At 39.5% G+C, this 25,238-nt stretch overlaps 1 protein-coding gene across 1 annotated transcript in view; it reads right to left on the reverse strand.

The window, feature by feature from the left end:
• The window catches only part of LOC122793396 (nesprin-1-like), an 876,647-nt gene that overhangs the window by 779,651 nt on the left and 71,758 nt on the right, over positions 1–25,238 (reverse strand). The window contains exon 4 of the mRNA XM_044061803.1: positions 16,824–16,844. Within this exon, the coding sequence (XP_043917738.1) occupies positions 16,824–16,844 (21 nt within the window). The remainder of the gene's footprint in view (positions 1–16,823; positions 16,845–25,238) is intronic.

Here is a 25,238-nt window from a genome sequence, read left to right on the forward strand (position 1 = left end):
ACTCTTTAGCTTTATTGCCATGACTGAATTTTCTTCTAAATTACTATAAACTCTGTTGGCAGCAATTCTAGTGTATAGTTTATATGTAGTCAGAAGGCAAGTCATTGATCTATAGTTTTTATGATAACTTGCAAGTTCACTGTTAAGTAGGAGTTATTGTTTTTCCTGTTGTTAACCTGGTTGGTGTCTGTTTGGGGTGCACATATAAATAGTTCTTACTCATGGCTAAATTTTCATGTAAATATGTTAGCCAGAAGTTAAGTACTGCATCTGGGCCTGGGGTTTTCCAATTAGGAGCTTTTCTTAACTTTGTTTCAATTTTTCTGGCTTTTACATCCCATTTCATATCCTGCACATTTAAATGTTTTATTCTTTCTTTTACTTCTTCTATCCATTCAGCATCTTTGTTATGTTCCACGGGATCTTCATAGATATTTCGCCAAAATGTATCTATTTCTTCTTTTTCGGGTAGAGTTTCAATTACTTTTGCCTTGTTTCCCAGTCCTCTATAAAACCTTTTGGGTCATCAATCAATTGTTTATTTTGTACATTTTCTTTGCATTTGTCTGCATAGCTTGTAAGTTTTTCTGCCTGAGCTGATATTTTTAGTTTATTATTTGCGATAGTGCATGACAGATCCTAATTTGTTCTAATATTGCACATTGCTTTTATCACATCTATTTTTTCTGAGTATATTTTAGATCTGTTCCCTCTTTTATATTCTTCTAACAGCGACATTTCTTGTCTTAATTGCTTTATAGTTTTCTCTATTCGATACTTCCATGATGGCATTTCATTTCTCTCCTTCTTTTCTCTCGCTGCCCTGTGTTTTTGTGGTAGGACTTTATTTGTTATTAATTTAGCTGCACAGTAATATATCTTATTTACTTATGTTATATCCCATCAAATTATTTTGTTCATTTGTTTTATCAGACTTCTAACTTTTTGAGTTTTATTGACTTTCTGTAGTCTATTTCTTTCATCAATCTTAATACGTCTGTCCATCTCTATTAAATCAAGCAACTCTACTCTTAGTTGATTTTCTTTTAAACTGAGGGCACATTCTTTATTCTCCATTTCCTACGGGCATTCTATAAAAAGTTCCAGAGCATCTTTCTGTGCCACATTCTCTTCAGTTTCATCCTATGTCATCCATTGCTCTTTCATATGGGAGCTCACTGGCCTATCACTCCATAACAGTGACTGTCAGAGTTGCCACAGTTTCCTGTTCCTTCCTAGCTGTGCAACTCCAGCTGAACTTTCTCCTTTGCATAAATGCAATACCATATTAATTTTTTTTCTTTCCCATGTCCATATTTCTTCTTCAGATGTCTCCTGCTCTTCCTGTGTCTCCCTACTTTGAAGACTCATTCCATCATGCTGTCATATAATCTGTCTTAGACTTTCTACACTAAATCCTTCACTAAGCAGGTATTCAATAACTTCAGCTTCTATTTTTAATCTCTTCTTTAAAAATCTTCTGTTCTACATTCTATCTTCGTGATCTTATTTTTTGTATTGTGAAATTTACCATATTTGGATGCCTTTGCCTGTATTTTTCTTCGAATATCTTTGGGGCTGCTTTTTTTGTGTTGATTAATTTGGCTTTCTCCTTTGCATAAATATTGCACCATATTAGATCTCTCCTTCTTTCTCATGTCCATATTTCTTTTTTATACGTTTAAAAAATCTCTAGATTTTGTTCTTTATATTTTCACACTTCCTCAGTCACTTCTTTTTTCTAAACAGCCCAAGGTTTCTTGTTCTATATAATGTTTTTCATAAATCTGTTATATTAATGAATACAAATTTCTATTTGAAGATTCTAGCAGTTCTTCTTGTGCAAGTATTTTTCTCTCCTCTAATTTCTCTCTTAATCTTTTTGTATATCTTTTGTCTGGAAATTCTGGGCTTCTTGCATAATAGTAACAATACATATTTTTTTTCTTATTCTCAGTAGTCCACTCTATCATCTTTATATATTTTTTTTGGCCTATCCGTTTTTGTGATTTTGGGGGACTACTGCTTCTTCTACAACAGGGGGGGGGGCTCTGTATGACTGGGCCAATCTCTTGGAAGATGCCGCAAAAGGTGGTCAAGAGAAACTCTTATTTAGCAAAATAGGTGAGTGTAACCTGGGGCTTACTGGTTCTGTTAAAAAACAGAGCAAAGATGAGGGAGATCAGACCTGAGAAGTCAGTGAATCTGACTTCCAAGACATATTCTGATCCCGGAACCATTTTTGGGGTCTACAGACAATAATAATAACAATAATAATAATAATAATAATAATAATAATAATAATAATAATAATGAGATCCAAATCTACTATTCTAAACTACTAATCATCGAAGAAATAAGTCCCACATGCACACACACACACACACACACACACACACACACACACACACACACACACACACACACACTATAACTCTACGAATACTATGCTAAAGTAATATAGTGGAAACGTAACTAATCTTTTAAATTAGGAAATGGTAACAGAGAAGCTATCAATATCTAGTGATACTAGAAACACTAACAATAATAGTAGCAATAATGAACTATGTAATGACAGCAATCATCATTAGAAGAGGAGTCCTCAGATACATAACTGAATTCTTCAAGTGGCAAAAGAAATCTTAGGTCACTTAGGGGAGATGAGGGAATTATGGGTAGGGGAGGAGTCAGAACCTTGAAGCCACAGCTTTAGAAAAAGGCACTTCAACGGTTGAACTGGATGAAAATAAACAACACTGGCTCTAGTCTTTTGGTAAATTCAGTTTACACAACTGTACAGCATTCGTCATATTGATCACTACAGCAGTAGCCTTAGCTACATGCCAATTACTATAGCTAACTAAATTTGGGGGGGTTGAAGGTGAAGAATCCAGGAGCCTTTGGAGAATGGTCCTAGCAAAGCTTGATATGGAATCAAGATTATAGTGTATTGTAAAAGTATGCATAGAGGACCAAGTAGCAGCTTCAAGAATACTTCTGGAATGCAACCCATTTCAAAAAGCTATAGATGCAGTCTAGGCACTGGTAGAGTGGGCCTTGATCCTGCCTGGAAATCTTCTGTTTTGACACAAGTTACCCTTCTTACCTTTAAAAGAAATGCAGAGTTGATCAGAAGATCTAAAATAATTAGTTCTCTCAAGATAGTACCTGAGTTGTCTGTGGACCTCCAAGGTATCGAGTATCCTTCCTCCCTCTAGGCTCAGGAAAGAAAACGAGGAGATGGATAGTTTGGCTTAAACTAAACTTGGATACCATTTTTGGCATAAAAAAATTACCTTTATTTTTGAAGAATGTAAAATTATTCTTCTTAATATGTTTTGTAATAATGTGGAGCTTTTCACCCCAGGCCTCCACTGAAAACGCACTTCTAAGCAGTCAGACTTTCCCATAAATCAAATATCAATAAATAAACAATAAACAATAAATAAATGGCATAAAGGCTTTTTAAAGAAATTCAGTCTCTGTGGAAAATGAGATAGGGTTGACTCACCTTAAGAGCTTGCAAATCAGATACCCTTCTTTCAGAGGTCAGAGCAATCAGTAAAACTCTTTTCCATATTAAGAACTTAAAGTCAGCAAGATTAGCTGGTTCAAATGGAACAAATGTTAAATTCTCTAACATAAAATTAAAATTCCAAGGAGGGGCTACCAGTTTTCTTGGTGGCCCCTTATGTAAACCCCTTTCAAGAACATTGTGACATGAAACTACATTGAAAGAGGAGGATCCATGAGTAGACATGCTGAAATGGCTGATAAATAAACCTTGACAGAGGAATAAGAAAGGCCATAGTATAGTAATTCACACAAATATTGTAAACCCAGAGAATAACTATCCCTGAATATGTGTTGGTTATGTTGTTGGCACCAGCTAGAAAACCTTTTTATTTGCTAATATATGATTTTCTATCAGCAGGTTTTCTTGCTTCCATTAGAACCTGCTGCACACCATCAGTAAACAGGTACCTAAAAGGAATTAAGACCCTATAATCCAAGCAGTCAATTGAAGATGATTGATGTCACGGTATATCAAATACTCCTGTTCTTGTGTGAGTAGATCTAGTCTGTGAAGAAGCTTGTGGGAATTGCCTATATCCATTTCCAAAAGACTGGAGAACGACAGTTGCGTAGGCCAGAAGGGAGTCACCACAATTATCTCTGGTAAGTCTTCTGAATCTTCAGAAGTACCCTGGATGTTAATTGAAAGGAACATTCCTTTCCAAGGAAAAGAAAAGGCATCTGCCTTGTAGGCCTTCTTGCATGGAGTCTTGGAACAGAATCTTGCCAGTTGATTGTAGGTAGGAGACACAGATATCTAGTTGAGGAACTCCCTCTAGATGAATCAAGTCTTGGAGGACCCTCTGATCTAGTTTCCATTTGTAAGGGTCTTCCCTGGTCCTGCTGAGGCTGTCTGCCACACAGTTTTGCTCTGACAGAGTGTAGGATGCCCATAGAGTAAAACTGTGCTGTGAAGCTATATCCCAAGCTAACATGGCTAGTCTGCAAATGGGTTACAATTTGGTTTCTCCTTGCTTGATGATGTACCACATGACTATGATATTACCTATAACCACTTGAAGAGGTCCAAGGGACAAAAGATGGCTCAGTGAGTGGAGTGCCTTAATCAAGGGAAGCATCTCCTTGATACTTATGTGACTGCATTTGTCCTTGGTGTCCCACAGCCCCTGTACCTTTATCTTTCCTGAACCTGCTCCCCATGGAAAGTCTGAGGCATCTGTGGTGACTGGCTGCTTTAAAGCAGGAAAGGAGAAGTGGAAACCTGGATTTAACGATATCTGTTGTATTCACCTAATTGTGACAAACCCGAGCATGGGATTTGAAAAGATAAAGGATCTTGATGCTGGGACCAAAGCTACTTCAGATACCACTGTATCTTTCTTATGTGGAGTCTTGCATCTTTCCAGGGGTATCTTGAGAATTACAGCTGCCATGAGACACAAAATCCTAAGGTATCCCCTCGCAGTGACAAAAATCAGACTGGAAAACCTTAGAAACAGATCTAAATTAAAATCAATTTTTTCCCTATGGAGGAAAAGATATTTGAACTGAGATGTCTGGTTGACATCCCAGGAGCACAATCATGTGTGTGAAGGACTCAAGAAAGACTTTTGGCTGTCTTGTTGAAATCCCAGCTTGTGTAAGAGATCTCTCATGAGAGAGAGAGAGAGACAGCGAGAGAGAGCGAGAGAGAGAGAGAGAGAGAGAGAGAGAGAGAGAGCACAATCATGTGTGAAGGACTCAAGAAAGACGTTTGGCTGTCTTGTTGAAATCCCAGCTTGTGTAAGAGATCTCTCATGAGAGAGAGAGAGAGAGACAGACAGAGAGAGAGAGAGAGAGAGATTCCTGATACTTTGAAAAAGACACTGCAAGGATAAGCAAGTAGTCTAAATATGAAAGAATGCGGAAACCCTGTTGCCTGCAATGAGCTATAACTGGAACTTGAAAATTTGTGAACACCCTTGGTGCAGTGGATATTCCAAAGGGTAAGGCACAGACCTGCTAATGAGATCCAGGCAGACAAATTTAAGAAGCATCTGAAGTCCGGATGAATAGGGAAGTGATGATATGCATCTTTTAAGTCTACTGTTACCAGGAAACGTGAAAGAGTAAGAAGAGATAACATGTTGTGAAGTGACATAATTTGGAATTTGGGCAATATCATAAACAGGTTTAGGAAAGAATGATCCAAAACTGGTCTACAAGCATTTTCTTCCTTTGGCATTAGGAACATCCTTGAATAAAACCCCTTCCCCACCTGGGAATTGGGAACTGGTTCTATCGCTCTTTTGGACAGCATGTGATGAACAGCAGATGGAAGCAAAACAGTCTCATCTGGAGGATTGGGAATAACTCCCTGAGAAGGAGGAATTTCCTCCCACTGACATCTGTAACCTCGATGAATGATTTTCAAAACCATTTGTCTGAAATAATGTGTTGCCAATGAAAAAAATGGAGATTCTGACTTTCTGGAAGAAAAAAGTGGCCAGAATAGGAGGAAATCTCAACTTCTCTTGAATAGTCATTAACACTTGTTGGACTGTTCTTGGTTTTGGAAGGGTGAGACTTCTTTTTGGAACCCCCTTGCCATTTCTTCATTTTGCTGAGACTTTTTCTTCCATTTTTTGCCAAAACTGTAAGAGGAGATAGAAACTCCCTTAGACAATTTGGAAAAGGAGGGAATACAAAAATCTTAGATATTCCCTGGATCAGCTTGTCCTTTTCATTACATGTTTTGATCATCATTGCAACAGAGGGGCCAAACACTAAATCTCTCTTCAATGGAGAATTTAAAATTGCATTTTAACATCATCTGGAAGCTTCTGAGAATGCACCCAAGCAAACCTCCTTAAAACAGTAGCAGTGGCCACAGCCTGGAAGAAGTATCAACAGTCATACACACACTGTAAACAAAGATAGCATACCTCTCAACTGTCCAGATTAATGTCCAGATTTTGAGCTCATATTTTTGGTTTATTCATTGTCAAATGTGTGTTTTTTTGGCAAATCACTGGGATGATCTGAGGATTTATGTCACTAAATAATGACATACATTTGAGTTTCAAACTTAATATCCTTCAGAAAAATGTATGTTAATATAAACCCTGTTACTCTAGCAACCTTCTAACTTTATAATAGCAATATTTAAAATATGTCCCTATTTTGGGTCCTTTGTCCCCCATTTTGTCAGCCTTTGTCCAGATTTTTTGCACTAACAGGTTGAGAGGTATAAAGAGTAGTGACCTGTGTAATAGAAAATATTAAATTATTTAAAGCAGATTTTTCCTTATAAGAAGAAGAAATGGCGGATACAACAATCCTCATACTTCAACAATTTGTCTGAACAAACTAACATATGACCTTGGCAAGTCAAAATTCTGAAAAACAAAGCAATAGAAGTAAACACTTTTTTCTCTAATACCTGTCAATAATTTTCCTATCCTTATCAGAAAGGGCAGGATTGGAATTAACTAAGTGTGTAGCTGCAGTGTGATCAACCAAAGCTACAGGTTAGGATTGGCAATAGTGCATAAAAATTTAAAAGACTGAGGAACTTCATACATCCTATCTGCCTTTTTAGGGCAGGTGGATGACTATCAGGAAAATTGCAGGCAGTAGCACACACAACCTCTAAAGCCGAGAGAACAGGAGGAATGAGTGTGGGTTCTGGAAAATCCTTCTGTAACAACTCAAAGTATTTTCTAAGGGACTGAGACACCTCAGTGTTCTCCCACTGAAAACAGTGTCACATTCTAGCCAAAATCTCACAGAAAATGAACCCTAAAGAGGGAGATTTAAAAACTGAACTCTCCTCTTGAGTATGAATCCAAAATCCAAGCAAAAAAACCTGTATCTCTCCCTGCATCTTCCTGTTCAGATTCAGAATCTTAAACCTCTTTAGGAAAAGAGAAATCCCTTTCTTTCTTTCTTTCTTTCTTTCTTTCTTTCTTTCTTTCTTTTACCAGAAACTACTTTACAAGATGGCCCCATAGGCTGAATTAAACCATGAGCCTGGCACAGTAAACTAATCCTAACAAAAAATGTTTGAGAACAAGTGGATACATGCTTGTCTTTTTTTTTTTTGTTTTTTTTTTGTTTCTTTTTGACAGGAAAAATGAGGCCAACCAAGTTACTAATGGTAGCAGCTGCTTCTCCAGGAATGGGCACAGCATCCTGAAACAACCCGAAAACCTTCCCTGTGGCTCTTCCTTGCCCACTGAGGGGACCCCAAAAGCCAAAGAGGATGTGATTAACTCCTGGTCCTTACTGGCTGAAGGTGTTATATCAAAGGGCTCCATGGTAAAAGATGAGTAGCCTGAGGTACAACAAATGGCCACAAAAGTCACCCGTGTATGGCTGAGGCAAATTGTTAGCCTGCTGTGGTGACAAAGGCTGTTTGATTAACTTTTTTTTTTCTTGTGGTTGGAAAAAGGACCGACCATGAGACCAGAATTCTGTTCCATGGTCAAGCTGAAAATGGTGCCTCTACAAGCAACAATTGCCCGTAAACAATACCAGTCCACAAAAGTCCCTGTTTTGACAGAAAAAACACAGTAAGAAGAATGTTTATACAATATTAAATAAAGCTGCTTAAACCCTTCACTGGCTTGCTTTTTTATTTTCCCCTTTATTTTTGTTAAGTCAGCTGTGGCCAGGAACCAGCATCTGGAAGAGTTATCCTTATTGCTAATCTTTTACCTGCCATATATCCGATCCACTTTATTAAGTTACTCTCCTACACTGTGTTTCAGCTCACCACACTATTAGTGCTCCAAGCCCACTACACATATAATCCAATGCCCTGGTCTCTATCAGTTATCCTAACCTAGCAGCTACAACTCATACAGCCACCTTCTACTTCTCTTTCTTTAACTCTGTTCTACTTCTTTTATTCTGATTATGTAACTGTAAATGCATTTTGTTTGTTAGGTCGTTTACGTACATCTCGTCAGATTGTCTATGCTCACTCATAAATGTAAACCATCATTACTTGGATACAGTACATTGTTTTGCTACATTATGATGTAACCCGGGCTGAGATTGCAAATGGTCATTGTTTGATTGGTGTTCTATCCCAGTAAATAAATTTAAATAAATAAATAAAATAAAATAATTTATTTAAATTGATTTAAAATTATGAGCTGGAATTTAACAGTGGTTCATTTCTGTAATGAAATTGGATTCACTGATATCTCAGACTCATTAACAATCCACATAATGAAATCATTATTTGACATTGGATACTGTTCTGTTTTTTATCCCAAAAGCAGTCTTCTTCTGACAGCATTTCTACATTAATATACATACAAAGAGTTACAGTCCTCCAATTTCTGGGCAAACCTAACTCTCAGTTCAGTCATCATGCCATCACCAAGGCAATAAAATATGGTTTCTTAGGAAATTCAAATTGTTGCTTACTTTCTTTATCTCAGAAAGGAGGGTATCTGCTAAGTCGGTCACGCATAACACCTTTCAGATGCAGGAAAAAGAAGTTATGTCTTACCATAATGTTCCATCTGTATTGTTGATCCTCGTTCAGTCATTACGCATGGGTATCGGTTCCAACCTCGGAACCGAGCTGGCCATTTTCCAAGCTCGCGTCAGCTTCAAACTCTTGAGCTAAACTCTTACCCACAATCCCCCTCTCCCTGTTACCTCAGATTGAGTTTACAAGTCAAAGGAAGGTAGAGGCTACCTCTGGTCAAATAATCTGAGAGAACCGGATGGTGAGATCCACTAGAAGCCACAGGAAGGGGAAGGAGGGAGGGTCGTTATGACTGAACGAGGATCAGCAATACATATGGAACATTATGGTAAGACATAACTTCTTTATCTGATATTGTTAATCCTCGTTCATTACTTATGCATGGGACCGAGTCCCCAGCTACCTCTATTCCTGGTGGGCTCTCATGAAAGGACATTCCTGAGCACCATAGAACCGAAAGATGCTCTTCCCCTGGAGGCCAAATCCAATTTGTAATGACTGATGAAGGTATGAGGCGTAGCCCAAGTTGCAGCTGCACAGATGTCATTTAAAGAAGCTCTGCCATGGAAGGCAGCAGAAGTTGCCACTGACCTTGTTGAATGAGCTTTCATGGTAGTAGGCAACGAGATATTACGTTGTGTATAAATGAAGAACACAGTCCTTCAACCATCTAGCTAATGTGACCTTAGCAACAGCAGATCCTAATCTAGGTCCAGAAAAGGCCAAAAATAACTGGTCAGATTTACAAAAGGACCTAGTCCTGCTTAAGTAAAAATGGATTTGCCTGTGGATATCTACGGTATGTAGGCAATACTCTCCTCTGTTTGAATGACTGGAAAAGAAAAGTGGCAATTCAATGGTTTGATTAATGGACATTTCAGAGATCACTTTTGGCAGAAAGGATGGATTAGTTCTCAGAGACACTCTATCTCTATGAAAAATCAAGTATGGACTCTTGATACATAAAGCTTGAAGCTCAGAAATACGTCTGGCAGAAGTAATGGCGACCAAAAACAAGGTTTTCCATGACAAATGCTTGAGGTCGCATGAAGAGGCTGGTTCGAAGGGTGGCATTGTCAGAGCTTGTAGAACTAATGATAAATCCCATGGTTGAATAGGTTTTCTAAAAGGTGGCTTCAGATGATTTACACCTTTTATGAAGTGTCTTGCACAATTTGTGGGACATAAGAGAGGAATCTTGGACACCCTCATGAAAATTAGAAATTGCAGCCAAATGAACTCTAATGGTAGAGGCCAACAGACCCGATTGGAAAAGGTCGGCCAGATAGTTTAGTATTATTGACACTGGTGCTGAGAAGGGATCTACTTGTTTATCTTTCAGCCAACAGGTAAATCTTTTCCACTTGCTCAGATAAGTGTTTCTAGTGGAAGACTTATGAGATGCAATGAGAATGTCACGTACTGGAAAAGAAGGATCATTCTGCCAGGCAATCAAGGGAATTGGAGTAGCCAAGCTGTGAGCTTCAGGCTGTTCAAGTTGGGATGAATCAGGTTCTGTGGATGTGAGATCAATTCCAGGGTTGGATGGAGAATCCATGGTCGATCTAGTAGGTGAGGCCAAAGGAAGGGGAACCAAATCTGTCAAAGCCAATATGGTGCTATGAGGATCACCTTCAACTGACGGGCTTTCTTCAGAAACTGGGGAATGAGGGGAAAAGGTGGGAATGCATAAAGAAGACCTGAGGGCCAATCATGGACTAGAGCATCCTGGGGTGACTGTCCCGGAGGGGGAATTAGGGTGAAGTAGTTGCTACATTTGTAGTTGGTCGGGGATGCAAAGAGGTCGCACAAGGACGGCCCCAGCGGTGGAAGATCTCCGCCGCTATCATAGGATTCAGGGACCACTTGTGAGGTTGAGGAATGCACCTGTTGAGTCTGTCTGCTATCACACTGGAACTCCCAGGAATGTGCGTTGCTAGAAGAAAACGGTTGGTAGCCATTGCCCATTGCCATATCCTCATGGCCTCTCGACAAAGGGGGTAAGATTTCTTTCCACCTTGCTTGTTGATGTACCAGACCACCGCCATGTTATCTGATTGAATCGCAATTGTCCCAGATGGCAGCAGGGGATGGAATGCTTGCAACGCCAGAAGCACCGCCCTCAGCTCTAGAATATTTATATGCAGATGGGCCTCCAGTTCGGACCAAGTGCCTTGGACTGTCTGTCCCTGACATAGCCCCCCCTACTCCATCAGGGAGGCATCCATGGTCATTGTGGCCTTGGGTTGCTGGGGGGAGAAGGGGCAAGACCATTGTGACAGATTGTGTGTCATCCACCAATTTAAATCCTATTTGCACCTGTGGGTTACTCGAATCTTGGCTGAAAGAAGATGCTGAAAGGGATACCATTGGGTGAGCAGTAGCCATTGTAGAAGCCTCATGTGAAACCTGGCCAGGGGGACAATGGTGATGGAGGCTGCCATGGAACCCAACAGCTGTAGAACCAAGTGAGCCGTGGATTTCTCCCTTGAAAGGATTGGAATCAGTTGTTGCTTTATCCTTAAAATTCTGTGCTCTGGAATGGCAGCTCTGCAGTTCTTTGTGTCCAAGATAACCCCTATGAATTCAGTCAACTGAGATGGGGTGAGATTGGATTTTTGCCAGTTTATGGTTATGCCTAGCCTTTGTGCAGCGAGGAGAGAGTATGCCAGGACTTCTTCCAGTAGATGTCTGCTGGGAGTGTAAATGAGCCAGTCGTCTAGGTATGGAAATACCTGGAATTCTTGAAGTCGCAAGTGAGCTGTGCTGACTGCCATGCACTTTGTGAACACTCTGGGGGCTGTAGAGAGTCCAAAAGGCAGTACTCTGAACTGGTAGTGACTGGCTTCTGCATGGAAGCACAGAAATCTTCTTGATGGCCTGTCCAATTTTGCATAGTAGTATGCATCTTGAAGATCTATCGAGCACATCCAATCATCTTTTTTTCAAAAGCGGGAGGATAGATTGTATTGAGACCACCTGGAATTTTTGTACTCTCACAAACTTGTTCAATACACTGAGATCCAAAACTGGTCTCCAGTCCCCGGTTTTCTTTGGCACTAAAAATAGTCTTGAGTAGAATCCGGATCCTACCTGGTCTGGAGGGACTATTTGGATGACTCTTTCTTAGCAGCTTTTCTATCTCTAGTGCTGCTTCTTCCCTTTGACTGGGTGGAACGTCGAGAAGGTTTTTTGAAGGAACAGGAGAAATATCAAAGGGGATATGATAACCTCTGGTTATAATCCTTTGTACCCAAGAATCGGTGGTGATGGTTAGCCAGGCAGAAGGGTACAAGGAGAAACACCCCCCAACCAGTTGGAGGAAAAGAGTTGGGCCGCTCTTCAGGAGTGCTCGTAGGGTTGGCCAGGGAAAGAATCCCTGGAACCCTAGTTATGCGGACCCCCTCTGCCCCAAAAGGAGTGTCTTCCCTCTGAGTTTCCCCCTCTGCCTCTAGGGAAGAACTCGGCCTGTGTGTCATGGAAAGGACCCTGAGATTTCTTGAACCATATCTTCCCACTCTTTTGGTTTTGGGAGAAAGCACGTTGAGGGGAAGAATAACGGACACCTATGGCAGAAAGGGTCTTACCATCCTGTTCACATCTGGCCAGTGTGCTTTTAACTTTGGGTCCAAACAACGAAGAGGCCTCAATGGGAGCATTAAGAAAGGAAGCCTTAAAGGGTTCCGCGAAATTGCACAAGCGCATCCAGGTGTGTCATCTCAAGGCCGTAGCTGAACCCACTGCTCTAGCTGCTCCTTCTGATGCGTGAGATATCAGTCTCATAGAGGAGTTAGATATTGACTCGATGGTGGCCAGCTGAGAGGCCACTTTGTCACGGACCTCATCAGACACGGCACCAGCCAAGGTTTCAGAGAGCTCAAAAATTAGATCCCTTTGAAGCCTGGTAAAGTGTGCAATATAATTCAGAGACCTGATAGTAAAGGTCGCTGATGCAAAGGTCCACTTCCCTATCCTGTTCAGGGCCCGGGACTCTTTGTTAAGCGGATGGAGAGTCTGGCTTTCTTCTTCTGCCAGATCCTTTTTTGTTGCGGCCGCCACCACCAAAGCATCCACAGGAAGACCTTTTGACCAATGGGGATCCATAGCAGGAGGGGACAAAATCTTATCTGGCCTCCGGGGAATAGCCTCAATGGTATCAGGAGCCTTCCAAGCACACTGCACGATAAGCCGGACAAGTTCATCAGCAGGTGGAGTAACGCAGGAGGTAGGGGGCCAGGCGCGAAAAGCTTGCAGGAACACAGATTCCTCAGAGGTTGGATTAGAGGACTGCCAGTCACCTCTCTGTTTCAGGATTTTGAGGATATTACCAAAGGATGCCTCAGAGGGTGATCGAGGGGATCCTTCCCCCTCATCAAAATCTGTGTCTTCAAGTGAGGGACTCCTCTGTGGAGTCCATGTGCTTCCTCTTACAGAAACTTTTCCGGTGGACTTCCTCAGTGGGAGAAGCTGGGGAAGACAGCAGAAAAGGGGATTCCTGTGGGAATATGTCCTGAGGCCCTTGCACCCCATGTCTGCTCGGTGCGACTTGTGAAACCAGTGTACCAGAAGAGGGCGGAGGGATAGACAGTCCAGTATCACCAGCAGCAGCAAAAGCCTTCTCCATCAGTTGGAAGGCTGGTCCATCTGAAGAGGAGTGAATGTCCATGACAGGGGTCACCCATTCCCTAAGTGGCTCAGCCTGCCGACCCGGAGTCCCCGGATGGCTGTGGAGCAGCAAACTATGTGTGTCACAACTGACATCCTGGGTCATAGCAAAACTTTCCTGCCACAATGGCAACTGTGGTTCCTTAGTGAGATCCATAAAGGGAACCACAGAAGGGGAAGACTGTGCTATATCCATGGACTTCAGAGGCAATGAAGGAGGAGAATAAGAAGGGGTCTTTGGAGATGGGTGATCACATCCCAAGGAAGGATAGTTCCTGGGGGGGTGGGATACCTCTGGCCAAGAGCACTTGATCCACAAGATGCAACACATCGTGTTCGGAAAGGCTTCTAGTGGACCTCACGGAGACTGAGGGAGAAACAGGCCTGTCCACAGAAGAGGCAAACTCTGTGCCCATCTCACCAGTCCGCACCGAGAACAACGGGGCCGAGAGAGACTGGACTACGGGTGTCTGCACTAAAGAAGTCATCAGTGCCAAGGTCACGGTCTGCACCAACACAGGGATCAGTGCTGAAGTGGTTGTCAGTACCGAAGCTGGAACCGACAAAACTGGAGTCAACAAGAAAGGCGTCAGTTCCGAGTAAGATGTCGGAGCCAATGTGGTCAAGGTCTGCACCAACTGAGTGGTCTGTGCCGATACAGTAGTAATAGTCTGACTCGAGGTGCCCCTCGGTGCCGATATAGTGAAGGCTGCAGAAGAAGACGGAGCCAAGATCACTAATGGAGCCAAAGGCCTCGGCACCAAAAGCACTGGGGCTGACTGAGTGAACTCCGGAGCTGAAACTTTACCCTTTTTAGGTTTTGGTTGGCGGGAGTCCGCAGCCGGGGACGAAGGCAAAGATTTGGCCTTGGTAGGAACATCCAAGATTTTCTTATGGGCTCTAGGAGGGGCTGAGGCCTCCGACCCAGAAATAGCCTCTGAAAAGGGAGATTTAAGAAGTCCCTTTAGCAACAACTTGTTTTTCCTTTCCAACAAAGTTCTATTTGAAATATTTTCAGAGATAGTACAGGGCGGGTCAACCAATAAGTGGGACACCCCCAAACAATAAAAGCACAAAGAGTGTGCATCAGATGTAGGTAGTTTGTATCCATAATCAGAACACCGTTTAAACCCCGGACTACCTTTTGTATCTGCCATGATAGTAAAAATAGATAGTAGAAAAGAGTACCAGCAATGGTACAAAGGAATACCCGAAGGTATGAAAAAAGGGAAGATTACCAACGATGGTAAGAGGAGAAATACCTTGCGGTAAAAAAGTAGAGAAAAGAGAAGAAAAACTCAAGAAAATATGGTCGATAGATGCGATAGGGTAAGAGACATCGAAATAGAAACTTTTCTGACAGAAAAGTAATATAAATGACTATTAGACAACAAATAACTGTACTTAGATCATGAGAAGCAGCTTGACACGACTGAATGGCAACACGGCAAACAAAATCTGAGGTAACAGGGAGAGGGGGATTGTGGGTAAGAGTTTAGCTGGAGAGTTTGAAGCTGATGCGAGCTTAGAAAATGGCCAGCTCGGTTCCGAGGTCGGAACCGATACCCATGCGTAAGGAATGAATGAGGATTAACAATATTAGATTTAAATGCTCTAAAACTGTCAAAATGTATAGAATGTCTGTTGAAATAAACAGTAATCCATTGTAGCTTACATTCATTTTCCAGGGACTATCTGGTCTTCTCACTTTTTTTTAACCCATGACTCATTTTTACATTTTAAAAGATCTATAAGCATTTGTCTGCAAGTCAGATTATATCTTTGTGACTTTTTTTGTATTCCTAATTTTCCTATGAACTGGGTTTTAATATGAATTTCTGAGTAACTCTCCAGTGTTATTGTCTGATAGCAACATACAGTCAAACATAACATAATCTTGAAAATGTACATTGCAATTAGCATTAGTTCATCTCCCTTTCTTGCTGAATTCACTTTTTACAATTTCCTGGTTTTGTCTCCTACTACAATATCCATGAAAACACAGCTGGTTGAACATTTTCAACTGTGCCCAGAGCCAGATGGCAGAATCATCAAGCAGACTGCAAAGTGAATCAAAAAAGTGCTGGCTGTGACCTGTGCATAATCACATTATAGTAAGGGCTTGGAATATGTCAATTCCCTATTGTTGTATAGTCTCAGAGTTTGTATACGTGTGTGCGTGTGTGTGTGTGTGTGTGTGTGTGTGTGTGTGTGTGTGTGTGTGTGTGTGTGTGTGTGTGTGTGTGTGTGTGTGTGTGTGTGTATGTATATATATATATATATAGATAGATATATATATATATATATATATATATATATATATATAGATAAATATGTATGCATGTGGATAAATAGATATAAAACATAATGCGGATGTGCGGGGTGTAGATGGGCTTGCCCCCTGCAAAAAATTTGCAGTACATTTTGTTTGTGTGCTGGTGTGTGTGTGTTTGCATATTTCTGTATGTGGTACTTGAGAGAGTAAATGTGGGGTCTGGATTTCTGTATTTAGTGTGTGTGTGTGTGTGTGTGTGTGTGTGTGTGTGTGTGTGTGTGTGTGTGTATTTGCCCCTGTCTGTGACCATGTCTGTATGTGACTGTGCTTTATGTGTCAATATTTATGTGTTTGCATATATATATATATATATATATAATATGCAGATACGAGCACACACACACACACACACACACACACACACACACACACACACATGATCACACACACACACACACACATACACACACACACACACAAACACACTCACATGATCGCACACAGATATCTGTGTGTGTATTTGTATAAAAACAGAGGGAAAGAGACAGGAAAAGACAACAAGAAGCAGTGTAATGAAATAGATACCTTAAGCCTGTCGAAAGGTATGACAAGCCTTCCACTTATCAATTCATGGTGATACATGCATCTTAAACATATAAACATCAGTGGTTTACAGAATATAATTGTATGTATTAACTACAGCTCAAACTTCACACATGAAAACCTTATTCTGGTTAACTTTATATATCTAAAGTACTTACATTTGTAATCAAAGCTACAGACTGATACAGATGTTGCTTAATAACAGCTAATTAATGAAATACTATCAAAGGATATGGTTAAAGCAACATTGTTACTGACCGGTGATCCTCTGTAAACCGACTGGCATGGAAAGCATTAGAACAGAAAAATGGCATAGTTACTTAACAGGAAATAGGAAGCAATGCTGTTTTTGCATGTGTTTCAGCAAGGAAACTACACTAAACCTTATTTTGTATTTTGCATTATATTTATTAGTGCACATTTGACTCATACAGTATAAAGCCTTACATTATATTATAATAGCATATGAAACTGAACAAAATCTACTCACATATGGAAATAGCACAGTAAATTCATGAGCAAACAGACAAAAATCCACAAACTGTATATCTGTGCAAAAAGTGATGTCAGTAGACATCCGTTTGATATTAAATATCACAGACAAATTCTATAGCATGCATAGATTCATTGCCTAGCAAAGATGGGTAATGTAAAACAGTTATTCTGTCACATGGTATACTATGGCCAATAAGAATTAATCTCCTCTCAGAGAAAACCTAGGACAAAATACCTCTCAAAATGCTAATGATACAGAGGCAGAGCTGATGGGAACGGTGTTGTGGGGAAAGAAGACAGAGAGAAAGCGAAACACAGAGAGCACATTTTCAAGTAACCGCAGCATTGGATGCAATGAGATAACAAAAGGTTACTTCTATGTTAGAACAAATCACAGATTTCTAATGCTTGTCATAGCCATAGCTGTGTTGAGAAGAATAGCTGTTAAATCAAAACATATACGTCAAACACAATATTCAGTTAAATGGTAATCCTCTGAAACAATTTTTATTGAATATTCTTTGTCTCTTCTTGTCTTAACTTGTCCTGGACTGTACAGTCTGTGTAATATACCCTTACCTGCACACAATCACTCCACATTAAATATACTCGATGTGTAGGAATTTGCTCAGCCTTCTTGAATACAATGAAATGCAGTCATTTATCCCACTCCAAGTACTCATGTATGATAGCATGAAAATGGCAATAAGGAAATCAGCCTTATTCATTAAACGTAAGTATTTAAGGATAGATAAAGCTCATTTTATTGTTTCAACTCCTTCACCTTCAGGGAAGGTATATGTAAACAGGGTAAGGATCCAAGTTTCCCTTCTTCATATAGGTCTAATTTAGTATTAAACCATCATTACGTTTAACAAGCCATCACAAACACTGAAACCTCTCTCACACACCCTTTCTAGAGGTCTGCTAGCATGCATATCCATACAAGATATTTGTTATTATCAGCAGGCTGTTGAGCTGCTATAGATAATATAAAACATATGCATATGCACTTTAGAAGTAAGGTTAACAAACTTAGCATTTAAACATGAGACAAATGAGCAATTTGAAATGTATCTTTGCAAGTGTTAATTGCAAAAGAAAAAGTAACCACTACTGACCAACAAATGCTACCAAATACATCCTTCTCCTTTTTGACAAAAGTTATCATGCCATTAAAAAGCATTTCTTCCAGTTAAGTAAAGCATTTACTTAATGCACAAGAACCACCTAACCCAGCTAATGGCACCATCACAATAACCATGAAAACACATTAGCTCTCAACCAGAACCTTAGTCATGGGAACTAACCTCTTTAAAAAAGAAGCATTGTGCATTTATTATAAAATAGTTTTATTTCCCTTTATAATATTTACAGTTTAACTCCCCTGATGATGTCAGCAATTTCAGCTTCCAACAATGGCAAGACAGTAACCATAGTTTTATCTTACTTCGTAATGAAACTGTCAAATTTCCTAGCACTGAATCATAATTTCTTGTTTACAGAGAATGTTTAACAGCAGATTTATGAAAAAGCCTTGTCTCCAACTCTACCCTCAAACTGTGTGAGTTAACCCCCAAGGTCAAGACAGAATCAGGTGATTTTGATGTACTTCACCTACATTAACCAACAAGTGCCTGCAGTACTGTTTGTATTGCTAAAGAGGTATGGAATTTAGCATCGTGCTGATCTAGCACTTTAAAAATGTTATGAAATAAAAAAATACCTTTTTTTCTGCCACTGGAATTATGCACAGACAGTTTCACTCCTTCTATGGTGATAAACCAGACCACCTAACAAAAGCATTACAATTATAAGATAGAAGTTGTAACATATCAGTAAACATATTAGAACTTATATACTCTGTAAGAACGCTCTTCTCATCCCATTAGCTAAAATGAAACTCAAATTCTCCAAACTCGTAACTATAAATGCCTCCAATAAAATATATGTTCTAGAATGCTGTGTCTTTCAGCTTTTCCAGGTTAGGGGTCGCCACAGCAGAACTCCGGTCCGCTAATGATTGGTAGTTGATTTTTAGTTGAGTTACCAGCCCTGACGCACAACCTTCAACGAAGGTACGCCCATTCACGCATGTCTCCACGCAGAAGACGCTCTAACTGAGAATCGAACCGGACATACTGAAAGAATATTATTGAACTTTCAAGAAGATGAAGAGCTGATTTTAACATAGATGAAAGTATGACAGATGATGCAATAAGTGGTGATGAGCAGAGTGAAGTGTAGTACAAATATGAACAGAAAATAATGAAGTAAGAACACAGGTCTAGATGGGAAAGAAAAAATGTCAAAAAGAAATAACACGCAGAAAGATTACAAAAAGGGAAAATGGTTTACATGAAAAATAAAAATGAGAAAAAATATATGGGAATAATAAAAGTGTTGTGGAGTTTGGAACTAAAAAGCATAACTATTTATAAATAAGTCTAGTGGGAATGACTGAAAGTAAAAATTAGGTAAATCTTCAAAAATAAACAAATGAAGATAGATTTTGATGACATCAGTCATAGCACTAGCAGTTTAGTGGTGGTGGTGGTGGTGGGCTCAAATAATGAATGAAAATGGATTAGGCAGGCCAGCAAAATGATTTCTACAATGTCTTAAAACGGGTCTACTTTGAAACATCCAAAACCCATAACATCTAATTTCATAACATTGAGACCAGAACATCTAAAATCCAAAACATCTAAAACCCATAACATTGAATTTCATAACATCTAACACTAAAAAATAACAAGAAAATAACACCCCCTCCACATATAATGACACCAAACTACCAAACATACTTTTTGCTACGTTTCTGCCGGGGGGGGGGCAAGCCCCCCTGCACCCCCATGTGGGGGGCTCTGCACCCAACCCCCCCCCGTAAATTAAATATACCAACTCCAAGATTGCAGTACAGTGGAAAAAACTTAATTTCCTAACCCCACTGTCTCAAGCCCCCCTGTAGAAAAAGTGTGTTTAGTAGTTTGGTATCATTATATGTCGTTATATGTGGAGGGGATGTTATTTTCATGTGATTTGTACTGTTAGATGTTATGAAATTCAATGTTATGGGTTTTAGATGTTTTGGGTTTTAAATGTTCTGGTCTCAATGTTATGAAATTAGATGTTATGGGTTTTAGATGTTTTGAAGGGGACCCCTTCTAACATAAGACATGTGAGACTTAAATGATTTAAGGAACATAATTTTTATCAAGTTAATAAATACTTTTACATAAAAGATAACATGACTTTTCAAATAATGTGAAGACATACTGGTTACATTTCTATAAATGAGCAGAATTTGTAGATTTGAATCCTAAAGGATTGCATATATCGTAGTTCAGTTCCTAAACTACAGTATAAAAGAAAGAATAATACATATGCAATGAATTACTACTTTAGAAGATGATGGAAAAAAGGAACATTTTGAATTTGGATAGAGCGTGGGAAAAGTCAGGATGACAGACAGCATTTTGGGGGCCCCCAGCAAATGTCAAGTTGGGGGCCCCCTGGCCACTTCCAGTCTACGTATCACCCTGTCACTGCCATCCCTTCCTTTTAGTTCATGCTGCAGGCTTTAGGAGTAGTACCCAGAGACTGACCTGTAGCTACAATGATGTTATTACAACAGTCCTACATACTATGTTGGCCCATCTCACAAAGAGACATTTACGTGTAACAATGATACATTACAACAACTCTATGTACAAGGCTGAACTAATGTTCAGTGGAACCCCAGGCACTGCTTACTGTGTCCCCGCAAGAAAAAAAAAAAACATCCTCCAGAGCTCCCCTCTGTTTCCCCCATGTTGGGCTTCCCACATTATGCACATTACTTTTTTTCTTCCATTTCTCACATTTTATCTTTTTTTCTTCAGCTTTTTCAAGAAGCTGTAACTTTATATATGCTCTAAAGTGCTTTTAAGGTGTTTTTAAGTTTTTTTTTTCTTTTTACCCAATGATGGCTTGAACAGAAATTATGATTAAGGAAATAAATTCAATGTTGTGGTTTAGCTTTAGTTTTCCTTGCATCTTTTCAATATATTTTCTTGATCAAGACAGCACAGTAATAACAATTTAGGAAATAACTCAATTAAGCCAATGCCCCCAGAAGCCATAGGGGTTGTAGATGCTCTGGGTTGCATTTCAGAGCAATTCCCAACCTTTTAATCCAAAAGTGGTCTAAACAAAAATCTCGAGTAAGGAAAAAGAATTTCAGTCTTATTTTTTTTTTTCAGTGAAGACGTAAGTTGTACCCAAGGCTTAAAATTCAAAGCTGACAAAAATAGTAGCTCAAAATAAATTAGCGAGTCAATTGCTGTGAGGATACACAGATCCTGTATGAGAATACTGCCTGCCTCCCTAATCCCCCCCAAAAGACAGTCACTGCCTACGCAACCCTCTGGTATTAGACTGGAATGAAAGCAGAGGTTCAAATGGCCACAGTCATGTATTTCACGTGACTGCTGAAAATACATATACATAGCATGCCTACTTACTCCTCAATCCTAACCCCCCAAAGGCAACCAGCTGTATATGTGGCTGATGTTTGATTGTGAGGAAAGTGAAAATAAATAATGATTGCAATAATGTATTCTACTTTGCTGCTACCAGGCAGTACACTGCCCCTACAGGAGCCAAAGTCACTTTACTTTTCTAACAGACCTTAGAGGGATACAAAGAAAGGGAAAGGATGACTACACAATTCCCAGCCCCCACATAACCTATGGGAAATTTCTGTACACATCTGAGCAGGGATGTTTTAGAATGTTTGTGGTTGAGGGCAGAGGCTATTATCAGTTTTATCTTAACAGGGTCATATCATAACTCCATTCAAGCTAAAGAGTGCAATCAGAAAATGAAAGCATTTTTTTCCTTGTTTTTCCTCAACCAAAAACAGCTTTTTTAGGGTCCCCACAGTCAAGGATGATTAAGGGATCCCCCTGTATCCATTTACTTCGTATCAATTTATACAGTCTGGAGAATGGGGGCCACCAGATTCCTAGACGATCTAAGTGTCTGAATGCTCTGTGACATATTTTAAGTCTTACTTTTGAAATATAATCACTTGTTAGCTACATTTTTTTATTGATACCCAAAAGAATAATATGTGTGTCCCAGCATTATTGGATGTATGCATTGATTAAAATAAGTGATATTTTGCACCCACACACACACACACACACACACACACACACACACACACACACACACACACACACACACACACACACACACACACACCACAGCAATGATAGTTTTGTACTTATTTCAGCAAATATTTTGTACACTAGTACTGCTACACGAGATCAGTGAGTGGTGTTTAGCAGTCATCAAACAGCAGCAGGAATAAGTCATTTTTATTTACCTCACTGAGTAGTAAATCAATACCTATCACTATCCCTGATTTCACAGATATTCCTGATTTTGCCACAGAATTTTGCTCTGTCACAATAAATCCAGTCATCAGATTTTTATACTTATTGTCTAAAAATGCATATTGATGCAAAATGTGTTAGTCTAGTAACTTTTAAGTGAACCAGAATAATATTTAAAATGTGTTCTTCATTTTAAGACTTTATTATGCTATAATTTTTATCACTGAACAGAATTCTTCAGCAAAGACGTTGAGAGTTATACTATCAGTTGTTCTTCCAGTATGTATAAAAACCTTGAAAAAGAAACCATCCCTGAAGATTAGAAGCATCCGCTCTTCCTAAACTCCAAGGTTTGCACTGAGATCGTTCACCCTGGGTTGCTGATCTCTCTAGTACTTAGTTTGCTTATGTTCATTACAGCTTTGTCCTAGCAGGGTCATATCACAGTCTTGTTCAGGTTAAAGGGTGTAATTGAAAATGAATACATTTTTTCTCCTCATTTTTCTCCAAACAACAGCAGCTTTTGTGGGGCCCCCACACAGCCAATGATGATTAAGGGGCCCCCTGTAGCCACAGCTATTGGAGGTACCTAAAGCTACCAATGTTAATTTTAGTGAAGAGGATGTCCACCAACAGGGCTTAACTAGGCCAGGGGCATTCTTTCATTGGTAAAATATTTAATGAAATTGTAAAGCTTCTTACTTGACATAATATTACTACTGTAACTAAAGATCTTTGAATTTTGAAGGAGATAATAAATAAGAGTTATTGTGACTTACCTGCTTTATTAAGTATTCAAGCTTGCTGTATTAGCTTTTGCTGGTTTAGCAGACATGTTAGCAAATAACAAGATAACATAACTTGCAGTGGTTGGGGCCCCCCAGGACCAGGGGGCCCCCAGCGACCGCAGGGTTTGCTGGTGCCTAAAGCCAGCTATGATAACAGACTACAAGTAAGGTAGAGCTTAGGCTCTGGATTTCAAATCAATGTATGCTCTGGGCAAATTACCATACTGAGCTTGCAGCACTATCCAGGACGGGCGAGATTCTAAAAAGGTTTTCTCACTACATAATGTGTTATGGAAACCTATCACTACAACAGTGTACCCAACAGCTATCCGACAACCTAGTGAAAACCAGATCACATTATTCCAATCATCTTACTGAATAACTTGCAATGAAGTGAAGTAAATGAGCAAGGAAAATGACTAGTGGAGGAGGACTTGTAATTTTAAACAACTGTTGTTTGTATTCTTAAACAAATGCTGTCAGCTAACAGCTCACATCTTTTGGTGCACTGTTAATGCTCCTCCACCTGGGTTCAAACATAAGTCATGTTGGGAGTTGGCATAATGGTCAAGGTGTTTATCTCACAGACACGAAATACAGGGTTTGATTCTCACTTCTGAAAGGGAAATTGGTTAGGTTTTAAATGGCCTACAAGGCCATAGAAATAACCTGCATTGAAAATGCATGCATTACCCTGTATTATCTCCCAAGTGTTGGTTATGTACTAACATTCACTACTGTCTCCCTAGGGTAAGCATCACAATCTCCTAAACAACTTTAGATACAACTAGCTTTATCCCTCACTAAAATCCTGACTATCAGAGGATTGGGTAATAAATCCACTAGAGCCAGTCTCTGTTAACCTCTTTACTTTTTACTGGGCTATCACAAAACAAGTCTGGAAGAATCTGTAACACCACTGTTCTTCGTATGTCACTCAATTACCACTGCATATGACCAGCCAGTCTCCACTGTTTCTCAACACAGACCACTTTTTCACTCAGGAACATTGCTAACTTACAGTACTGGCTACAAAAGAAATATTCCTCACTGCATGAATACCCAAAGGGTCAAATGATGTACTTGTAGGTGGCTTATTAGAGATTTTAATGACAAGATGAGGACAGAAGATCTGATATAGGAACAATTCAATGTATATGGCATCACAGAGCTTTTCTGCTTCTGTGTTACACTCAGAAATCAATGTTAAAAAATAAGGCAACAAAGACTGGCTACAGTCAAAAGAAGCAAACTGCTTCTGAAAGCTTAGTGATTTCTGGAAATTTAATTTGTGATATCTAGCTGGTACGCTTAATGAGATTCTTAGTCCAAACTATGTCAGTCAATATTATTATCTCTGAATAGGTCACCCCAAGTAACAAAATCTCAACTACTTTTTCTGACTTGGCATTTTCTTCTTTCCCTCTCCACTAGCGTGCTGAACTTTCTAATAATTCTTCTGGCAAGCACAATAACTATCATGCTTTCTATTTCATATCTCAAGAAAGCAGGCAGCTAAACTCCTTGACAACATTTCTAAAAATACTCCCCCAGGATTTGCTGACATTCACCTTCTGATTGAAAAGACACACAAATGCATCATCTCCTGTTTTATCTCTCACACATTTAGTATGATTCTCTCAGTAATTATGCTTCCATAACAAGTAGAAATTGAAAACGTAGTACATAAGTCAAGACTACTAACTACTCCTATCATCAGTACTTTAAATCCATTTGTCATCTGCCCCAAAGATACTATAAACACTGATATCCTAACAATATAAGACATTTATCACAACCCATAATATCCCGTGTAAGTAGCAATGTGATTTCCATGATGGGTACAGTAGCTCCATTATTCTTTACACTGTTTACCTACAATGAAATGAATAAAAACAAGCTAATATTTCTTTTTAGTGATTTAAAGAAAGACTTTGACTCACTTCATCAGTCTCTACTAATCAGGGAGCTTGAGTCTTTCTGTCTTGTCATAATGTACTTCTTCA

The sequence above is a fragment of the Protopterus annectens genome, chromosome 1.part0, assembly GCF_019279795.1.
Source record: "Protopterus annectens isolate FY-2018-M chromosome 1.part0, PAN1.0, whole genome shotgun sequence".
Lineage (NCBI taxonomy): Eukaryota > Metazoa > Chordata > Ceratodontiformes > Protopteridae > Protopterus > Protopterus annectens.